This window comes from Vollenhovia emeryi, unplaced genomic scaffold (assembly GCF_000949405.1).
Source record: "Vollenhovia emeryi isolate VEMERY1.0 unplaced genomic scaffold, V.emery_V1.0 DF939122.1, whole genome shotgun sequence".
NCBI lineage: Eukaryota > Metazoa > Arthropoda > Insecta > Hymenoptera > Formicidae > Vollenhovia > Vollenhovia emeryi.
In genome coordinates, this window is record NW_011967244.1 from 521 (window position 1) to 10,508 (window position 9,988).

General features: G+C 41.3%; 2 protein-coding genes across 2 annotated transcripts; one reads left to right on the forward strand and one right to left on the reverse strand.

Moving 5' to 3' along the window:
• The first annotated feature begins 1,938 nt into the window (after positions 1-1,938).
• Positions 1,939-6,760, forward strand: LOC105569804 (probable ATP-dependent RNA helicase DDX10). The gene is made up of 12 exons (XM_012026533.1): positions 1,939-2,805; positions 2,880-3,071; positions 3,682-3,954; positions 4,043-4,164; positions 4,236-4,437; positions 4,510-4,672; positions 4,814-4,997; positions 5,091-5,267; positions 5,349-5,581; positions 5,669-5,856; positions 6,010-6,395; positions 6,483-6,760. The coding sequence occupies exons 1-12, from the start codon at positions 2,713-2,715 to the stop codon at positions 6,601-6,603; spliced, it is 2,334 nt and encodes a 777-aa protein (XP_011881923.1). The 5' UTR covers positions 1,939-2,712; the 3' UTR covers positions 6,604-6,760.
• On the reverse strand, positions 6,625-9,393 carry LOC105569803 (isocitrate dehydrogenase [NAD] subunit gamma, mitochondrial). The gene is made up of 3 exons (XM_012026531.1): positions 9,285-9,393; positions 8,954-9,186; positions 6,625-8,205 (listed from the first exon to the last, which is right to left on the reverse strand). The coding sequence occupies exons 2-3, from the start codon at positions 9,167-9,169 to the stop codon at positions 7,267-7,269; spliced, it is 1,155 nt and encodes a 384-aa protein (XP_011881921.1). The 5' UTR covers positions 9,170-9,186; positions 9,285-9,393; the 3' UTR covers positions 6,625-7,266.
• Between the last annotated feature and the right edge of the window lie 595 nt (positions 9,394-9,988).

Here is a 9,988-nt window from a genome sequence, read left to right on the forward strand (position 1 = left end):
TGAGAGGTAAAAGAGCACTCTGACGGCTCGGATTTGCAATACCGAACGCAGCTATTGCTTGCAATTTAGTAAATTATTAGAATTGCTGAGTTCTGAGTGGTGCAATTATAGTAACCTATTTTACAGAAAAAACAGATTTTATTGTTAATACTTTGTCATATATTATGTTATTTGTGTAAAATATTATTTTATTTATTATAAATGTTGAAAATAACATTAAAAAAGTCATCTTTTTTATCGTTCCGCGTGATCCGCTTCCGCGTATTCCGCTCAATGGGACATTAGGGAAACAGAAAAAGCGCTGGCAAAGAAAGCGGAATAGCTCTGATTGGCCGCGCTGGTTCCGCGCATTCCGTTCCGCTGAGTATTTCCGCGCTATGGGACGTCGCCCTAAGGCTGGGTCTACATTGGATGTCGTAAGTCGCGTCGGAAGAAATTGACCAATCACAGTTCATTATTCTTCGACCGTAAGGAGAATAATGAACTGTGATTGGTCAATTTCTTCCGACACGACTTACTACATCCTATGTAGACCCAGCCTAAGAATTGACCAATCGCAGTCGATTATTCTTACGACTACGACCATTGTAGACAGAACCGAGAATCAGTGAGCTAGTTTACACCGATCGTTTGGTACGCGTACCAAATACTATATCGGTATCAAATCGCTTGATTCGCTCGATGTAAACGCTCGCGGATTACTTTAGTGCGCTCTGGTCTGATACTCCTGAATCACTAGTATCAGACCAAGTTGGTGCGCGTATCAAAATATTTTAGGGTGCTGTAAACGCTTGGTTACGATTCGGGTCGTATTATACCCGGCATTCCTGCTAGATTGAGGTTAGAAGTATGGTTCAGTTTAGCATATTGTGGTAGAAGTTTGATTTTACTTTATCCAGATTAAAAATCTAACCTAACCTGTTTTGAGACGAAATGGTGTAAACAGGGATGTATCAAATGTTTAGTCCGTACCAACTTGATGTGCGCACCAACCGATTTAACGGTGTAAACTAGACCATTGTAGCGGAGGCTTAAAGCTGGGTCTACATTGAATGTCGTAAGTCGTGTCGGAAGAAATTGACCAATCACAGTTCATTATTCTTCAACCGTAAGGAGAATAATGAACTGTGATTGGTCAATTTCTTCCGACATGACTTACTACATCCTATGTAGACCCAGCCTAAAGGTTCGTCGTGGCTGTGTCGGAGTGTCGGCTCAGTGGCCAACATTGAGCTAGTTTACACCGATCGTTTGGTACGCGTACCAAGTACTATATCGGTATCAAATCGCTTGATTCGCTCGATGTAAACGCTCGCGGATTACTTTAGTGCGCTCTGGTCTGATACTCCTGAATCGCTAGTATCAGACCAAGTTGGTGCGCGTATCAAAATATTTTAGGGCGCTGTAAACGCTTGATTCGATTCGGGTCGTATTATACCCGGCATTCCTGCTAGATTGAGGTTAGAAGTATGATTCAGTTTAGCATATTGTGGTAGAAGTTTGATTTTACTTTATCCAGATTAAAAATCTAACCTAACCTGTTTTGAGACGAAATGGTGTAAACAGGGATGTATCAAATGTTTAATCCGTACCAACTTAATGTGCGCACCAACCGATTTAACGGTGTAAACTAGACCATTGAACTATAAGTCCCAGTCTACAATAGAGATTTAAGCCCTAAGCCTTAAGAAATTGACTAATCACAGTCGCGCATTCTTCTCATACTTGACCGTGATTGGCCAATTTCTTAAAGCTTAGGGCTTAAATCATCTATTGTAGACTGGGACTTTGTCCCAGTCTACAATAGAGATTTAAGCCCTAAGCCTTAAGAAATTGACTAATCACAGTCGCGCATTCTACTCATACTTGACCGTGATTGGCCAATTTCTTAAAGCTTAGGGCTTAAATCATCTATTGTAGACTGGGACTAACCATACTGGAAGGAGCAGTCCATTGTTGTCGTGCGGTCAGAACGGTGCGAGAGGGATAGTTGAATGGGAATGGAGCTATTCTTGTCTAACTAACTACAGCGATCACGTGACTCGATATACTACACAGTCTGAACACATTTGCTTTCGCAATTTTACTCTAATTTGCTTACTTGTGTAATGATAAATTCATATCTTTATCACGTGTCTTAAGACAATTTTTTATATAACATTCTCTTCCCATTTTTGATAGATATACACTTTTTGGTTGTGTCACCACTATACGAGAACAAATCTGAACCAATGTTTTCAGCCACGGTAGTTGACGTTAAAAAGAGACATCACCATTCCCATTCAACTATCTCTCTCCGTGCGTTCTTTTAGGCATCGGATACAGCAGTTTTTGCAGTAATTCATTCTTTTAGCCCGACTGCGCAGTCGACTGCACCGCAGATTTCCGTCAGCCGGCAAATCCGATGCGCAGCGGTTGCCAAATCCGATGCCTAAAAGAACGCACCCTCTCTGACCGCTCGATCCTATGGAGGGGGTAGGCAGTGCTCCTTCCAGTATGGTTATAGTTCAATGGTGGCCAATGAGCCGCGCGCCAGTAATAAGAAGAAGAAGCTTCTGGCCAACTTTCATGCTTTTGAAACGCGTATCAAACGAAGAGAAGCACGTGGAATCGTGGGATCAGCGGAAAACACGTGTCGCGACGAAGTCTAAAACACGAGTGAAATAATATTTGTGGTTCAGTAAGTGTGGAAACGCCGACAAATAAATAGCTATGGTTAACAAAAGGAAAGTAAAACCTTATGTGAGGAAGAAGCATACGCCGGAGAGTAAAATAATCGAAGGACTACGATCCAAATACAACGCTGTAAATATATAACCTTGATAATATAATAAAGCAATGGAGAGGAACACGGAACTAATTACAATGCGAAATTACAGATAGACGTTACTAAAGCAACGAAGTTCAGCGACCTCCCTTTATCGGGACCTACTCTGAAGGGTTTAACGGAGAACGAGTACATTGAAATGACTGATATTCAGAGGCAGAGCATCGGCTTGGCTTTGCAGGGCAACGATATCTTGGGAGCTGCGAAAACCGGGAGCGGCAAGACGCTGGCGTTCCTAATTCCGGTATGAATCGTGCATATCTGGTATCGCTGGCTACGATATATGCCCAGCCAGCAAAATGTTAACAGATTTGCAGCAGATTTATCGGAAACAACAAACCTAGGCTGCTAACTCCTCAAATTCAAGTGGTCCTAATTCCAACCTACAAATGTAGTGCATGTATCACGAAAGGTTCCGATAATTGCATATGCACACGTGCATACACATGTACCCCAGCACGTATGTAGCTATTTGTACATGCGTTACAGCAGGACATTTCGTCATGCATGTAACATTCTAGTTCCCAGTTTTACATAAGCTTACCTAAGGAGTTAGCAGTCTAGGTATAGAAACTCGCACCAAAACCATAACCATTTGTTATTGCATTTAGCTTTTGTTTCGGCAACAGACTGTAAAATATACACAGTCAACAGATTGTTGGCAGAAACCGAGCAGGTACAGTTATGTGAGCAGATTTTGTTGTATTTCTGCTGACATGCTGGCAACATATCGTATATATCAGTTTCAGTATGCAATCTGCAGTCCTTCTGCCTTCAAAATTTGTAGTGGGCATTTGACGAAATCTGTCCTGACAGATTTGGCTGTCTGAGTGATTGATATATTGTCATTTCAGGTGCTGGAAGTTTTGTTTTGCAAACAATGGACGAGACTGGATGCATTGGGCGCGTTGATCATCACACCGACGAGAGAGCTGGCGTATCAGATTTACGAGACGTTGCGGAAAGTCGGTCGCCACCACGAGATTTCGGCAGGCTTGATCATAGGCGGGAAGGATTTGAAATTCGAGAAGAAGCGCATGGACCAGTGCAATATAGTTATATGCACACCGGGACGTTTGCTCCAGCATATGGACGAGAATCCATTATTCAACTGTGCAAATATGCAGGTGATTGTTAAATGACTTGATTCAGCTTTGAACTGAATAAATTGTATACTTTTGAGGAGAGAGAATTACTGAAAGTGTGCGATTATAGATATTGGTGTTGGATGAAGCGGATCGTTGCTTAGATATGGGTTTTGAGAAAACCATGAATTCCATTATTGAAAACCTTCCGCTTGAGAGGCAGACTTTGCTCTATTCAGCGACTCAGACAAAGTATGTACTGAAAGACTGGCGGAATTAGAATTTTATAATATTATTGGTTGTATTTTCATATTTGTATTTAGATCTGTGAAAGATCTGGCGAGATTGAGTCTTAAGGATCCGTTATACGTGTCTGTGCACGAGCATTCTGCGCACACCACGCCGGAGAGTTTGCAACAGAGTTACATTGTATGTTCCTTGGAAGATAAAATGGCGATGCTGTGGTCTTTCATAAGAAATCATACGAAACAGAAAATCATCGTGTTCTTTTCCAGCTGTAAACAAGTAATGCTTTCTTTTTTATATCAGCGACTTATTTTTAACGAACCAACGTAATCTGTTAAAAATCGATTTTAGGTGAAATATGTGTATGAGGCGTTCTGTCGATTGCGGCCGGGAACCAGTTTGTTAGCTCTTTACGGCACTCTTCATCAACTGAGAAGAATGAGTATCTACGAGTCATTTTGCAAGAAGCAGCACGCCGTTTTGTTCGCGACTGATATTGCCGCTCGCGGATTAGGTAAAATACTGTCTTGCAAACTCAACCCTGCTTTACAAAATATTGTTAAATGATTCACTATTTAAATTTCTGCAGCAAAGTATTAATTGTTCCGTTGAAAACTATATAATTTTATTAACTATAACAACTGTAATTTTGTAGACTTTCCTGCTGTAAGTTGGGTGATTCAAATGGATTGTCCGGAAGACGTCAATGCCTACATACACAGAGCAGGCAGAACTGCCAGGTTTAAAAGCGGTGGTGAATCTCTTTTAGTTTTGTTACCATCTGAAGAATCGATGGTTGAGAGACTTAAGCAACGTAAAATCCCAATAAATATGATACAGTAAGATCTTCTATGTACATATATGTATAATATATTTGTAAGTTTTGCTCTAATGTGTACTTACATTTGTTACTCGTTTATCTCTACATTTAGGATTAATCCAAACAAACTGCAGTCACCACATCGTAAGCTCGAAGCTTTATTGGCGCGAGATGTGGCATTGAAAGAAACAGCTCAGAGAGCATTTGTATCATATATCAAGTCGGTTTTTCTAATGAAGGATAAAGAGATCTTCAATGTGCATGCGTTGAACACAGACACATATGCCAAGTAAGCACACGAAGTCAGTCATCATCGAACACTAATCATACATGTATAATGAATATTTTTTCATAATAGAATTTTTTACAGATCGTTAGGATTAGCCATACCCCCGAGAATCCGGTTCTTACAAAGAATGCAGAAGAAAATGTCGAATAATAATAATGTTAAGACTGAAGAAGAAACAGATCCAGTTTCACCTAATTCACCAGACAATAGCGAGCAAGAAGATAGCGACAGTAACTCTGACAGGAGTGAAATTCTCGATAAAAATAATGAAAAAAGGATAGTGAAGGAGGAAAATACTGCCGCTCTTCAGTTTGGTAGGAAAATGAGAGAGTGACTTTTATATTAAACCATAGATTCCTTATAAAAAGATGTTTAATTATGTGTAATCATGACTTTTTCAGATGATAGTGACGATGACGACATACTAACTATAAAGAGAAAAAATATTGATATTGATATTTCAATGCCGAACAATGAGGACAAGATTTCGAAGAAAAAGAAATCTGTTACAAAGGTCGCGTTGGCTAAAAAAATTCTCAACAAGAAAATTGTACCTAATAAGAAGACCATGTTTGATGATAAAGGACAAGTAAGAGAATTATATCAATTACTTACGTTTTATGTTATATCATTAATTAGACGTTTTTATGTAATTTTATACAATTTGCAGATTAGCAAAAGTCGGAACACATCTACATTAATCGTTTTCTTGCTTGTTAATACAAAAATATCTGCGTTTCAGGAATTAGTCGATTCTGCTAAAAAGAAAATGTCAGAATTAGCACAGCAGTACGAGAATGAGGTTGACTCTGGCATTAATATCGAAATAGCCAAGCAAATCTTGCGTGAAGAGGACCAATTTGATAAACAAAGATTCAGGAAAAAGATAAAAGAAAGACACAGAGAGGAAAAGAAGAAACTGAAGCACGCTAAAAAGGCAGAAAGAAATGACAAGGACGAAGATGCAGGCGAGGATTACAATAGCGAAAGTGAAGCTAGTGAAGGTCCAGATCTTTCATGGTTACCTGATCCAGATAAGATATATGGCAAGCAACGAGATGAGAATGAAGAAGTATCGTCTGTCAACGAATCCATAGATGAAGAATCTGATGAAAGCACAGTTCACAGGTAAAAACCACGTGATTTGTATCTATAAATCATAAACGAAAAATTAATTTGTAAATTCGAATTAAGAACTTTACATTTTTGTTTTAGGCCTTTCAAAAGAAAATTGATAACGCAAGAAGAGCACAAGGGGATCAAGAAGAAACATAAATCCGATATTGCCGATCTGCAGATCGACGAGGAATTAGCGTTACAATTAATACAAAATTAGCACCAAGTGCATCTTTAGAGAAATGTAAATTTATACATTTTATTTATGAACGACAGTATGTACACTTTACAATGTAACTTTACCTTAACAGTAAAGTGTATTTTACATTTTGTCATTGTTTTAATTCAACTAGATAAAATTGTACTAAGGCGGCATACAATATTTGTCAGCTTAATAAACCTATGACCGTACTTGTCTTACGCACATAAAATGGTGAGTATTCTTTTAATGGTAAGGTGTGTGTAACAAGTACTTTAAACATTTCATATAAGTTACTCTCACAGTGATAATATTTGGTAAATTCATCTATAGGAACTGCTATTACTTACAATGTACAGCGAATATGTTACAAAATTCCGAATTATTGAACAAGTGTAGTATATTACAGAGCATATTTGTAATCTACTATAAGCCGAAAACCGCCCGATTATCCTAAAATAATTGATTTGAGAGAAATATTTCGTAATTTTGTGCCAATAGACGAAATCTCGTTATCGCATATTGTCATAGCGATCCTTACCTTGCCCTAACTAGCTTATCGTATGTATTCTTTAATGTTATCTCACTAGAAATCACACAAGATTCTTAGTATATCTAACTCGCCAGTTTCCACGGACATCTGCTACAAGAGATTTCGGCCATAATATATAATTTTCAGTCTTCTTAAGCGGTCGCGATTTTTATGTGCTTGAGGATATTGTCGACGACATCCCTACTGGTCGCAGTGCCACCGAGATCGCGGGTGTGCACCCCCTGATTAATGGTCTTGTTGATCGCGTTCTGGATAACGACGGCGTGATGCTTGTGACCCAAATGACGCAGCATGTCGACCGCGGCGTTCAGCATCGCAATCGGATTCGCGATATTCTTGCCGGCGATGCTGGTGCCGGTGTTACGGGTGCCCGGCTCGAAGATCGTGTAATGGTCGCCGTAGTTCTTACCGGCCAGCAAACCGGCGCCACCCAGCAAACCGCACACCACGTTCGACACGATGGCGCCGTACAAATTGGTCGTCAGCACGACGTCGAACTGGTGTGGATTCGATACGAGCTGCATACAGCAGTTGTCGATAATCATGTCATTGTGGATAATATCCGGATAATCTTTGGCGACCCGCCGCGAGATCTCCAGGAAGAGTCCGTCCGACAGCTTCATGATGTTCGCCTTGTGGACCGTCGTCACCTTCTTGCGGCCGTTCCTCTTGGCGTACTCGAACGCGTAGCGAGCAACGCGCTCCGAATTGGATTTCGTAATGACCTTCATGCTCTCGATCACGCCGCTAACGCTCTCGTGCTCCAACATGGAGTACTCGCCCTCGGTATTCTGCCTCACTATAACGATGTCGATGTTCTTCTGGCGAGAGTTCACGCCCTGATAAGAGACACAGTGCAAAACGTTTACGTAGAGGTCGAGCTCGTTTCGCAGAGCGACGTTTCGGGAGAAGACGTCGGCCTCCGTGCTGCGCGTCTCTATGTTTCCCTTCAGGGCCACTCCGTTCCTGCGTATCGACGTGATCGCAAAATCCAAATCGACGTTGTCGTTCGCGTTCGGGTCGATTTCGACGTCCTCGAAGTCCACCGGTACGCCAGCGTATTTAAAAACCTAAAGCAAGTGAATCATAAAATTTGTTCTGACACCAGCCTCGGGTAGACGTCAACTCTTTTCATCAAATTCTTGCGTCGCTATTGCTCGTTTCTGCCAATGTAGATTAACTTTAATCTCGGTTCCATTCACTTTATATCTTTTTCTAGTTTTAAAAATTAGAAAGAGATAAGTAACTTAAGCCGAAAGATTAAAACTAATCTGTAGTGGTAAAAAGGAATATAATCCCGGTTTTCACCAACTTTGTTTAAAGCCAGAGACACATGATGCTTTTTTGCTTGCTGGTTTGCTCGTAGAACTACCATAGTATAACTGTCGGTCTCTTCGATCTTTGCGGTCCCGACCACGTGGTATTCTGCCGTACACCCAGGTAGGATCCATATGTGTATACTCATCAAAGCCAAATAACACGGCAGAGAGAAGACCTACTAGTTGTACCATAATTTGTTTACGTGTACCTTTGCTGGCTGGCGAGAGCCAAGGATGTAATCTTAACTAATCTAATCTACCACGTGGAATCCCGATTGGCTCTCACTAGCCAGCAAAGGTGCACGCAAGCCAACCAGACAGGAAGAAAACAGTGTATGCCGCTGGCTTCAGTTTAATAACTTTAATTCATCCTTCCTCTTCTAACTGTCCCCGTAGAAAGAGATAAAGAATTAATTAAACCAAGATCAAAGTTAAACGACGTTGATGATGACCGGGACTTAAAAGCCATAAATTCAAGGACAACGTCTATTCTACGCACTTCCTTTACATAACCCATCAGCTCGGGTCCAATGCCAGCTCCGGGCAGCATGGTGACGGTGTGCCTGCCTCCGTAATGGGCCTTCGGTATGGGCATCACCGTCTTGATGGTAGGAGTCTTGTGCTGGATATCGAAACCAGATAGAGAGGCGCATCGATGAGTCTGGAATATCACGGGCTTGGGTCTCAGGTACCTCAGGACCGAACGGGCAGCCATCTCGCCGTATTATTTCGCTGTAAACAGAACGGGAATCAGCACCTCTGCCTCTCGCTGGCGAGCCTCGAGGATCGCTCAGCTTCTAAACCGCGTGATTACTACCCGACATACGTACCGTTACTCTCGCGAGAGCTATTTTAACGACACCCTCGACGCACCCAACAGACCTTGCCAGCACCACGCTAGACCCAGCTCTGCTCTACTGCGGGGTCTACAATGCGAGTCACGGAGTCGTAGTCGTGAGAATAATCGACTGCGATTGGTCAATTTCGTCAGATACATAAGAATTGACCAATCACAGTCGACTATTCTTACGACTACGACTTTACGACTTCTATGAGTGCTGCTACACGGAACGCTTTAAAAGCCTCCGCTACAATGATTCTCGGTTCTGTCTACAATGGTCGTAGTCGTAAGAATAATCGACTGCGATTGGTCAATTCTTATCGAGCGACTACGACTACGACCATTGTAGACAGAACCGAGAATCATTGTAGCGGAGGCTTTAGTCCCAGTCTACAATAGAGATTTAAGCCCTAAGCTTTAAGAAATTGGCCAATCACGGTCAAGTATGAGTAGAATGCGCGACTGTCATTAGTCAATTTCTTAAGGCTTAGGTCCCAGTCTACAATAGAAATTTAAGCCCTAAGCCTTAAGAAATTGACTAATCACAGTCGCGCATTCTTCTCATACTTGACCGTGATTGGCCAATTTCTTAAAGCTTAGGGCTTAAATCATCTATTGTAGACTGGGACTAAGGCTTAAATCTCTATTGTAGACTGGGACTTAGGGCAACTTTCACCAAGCTCCGGTTAACCA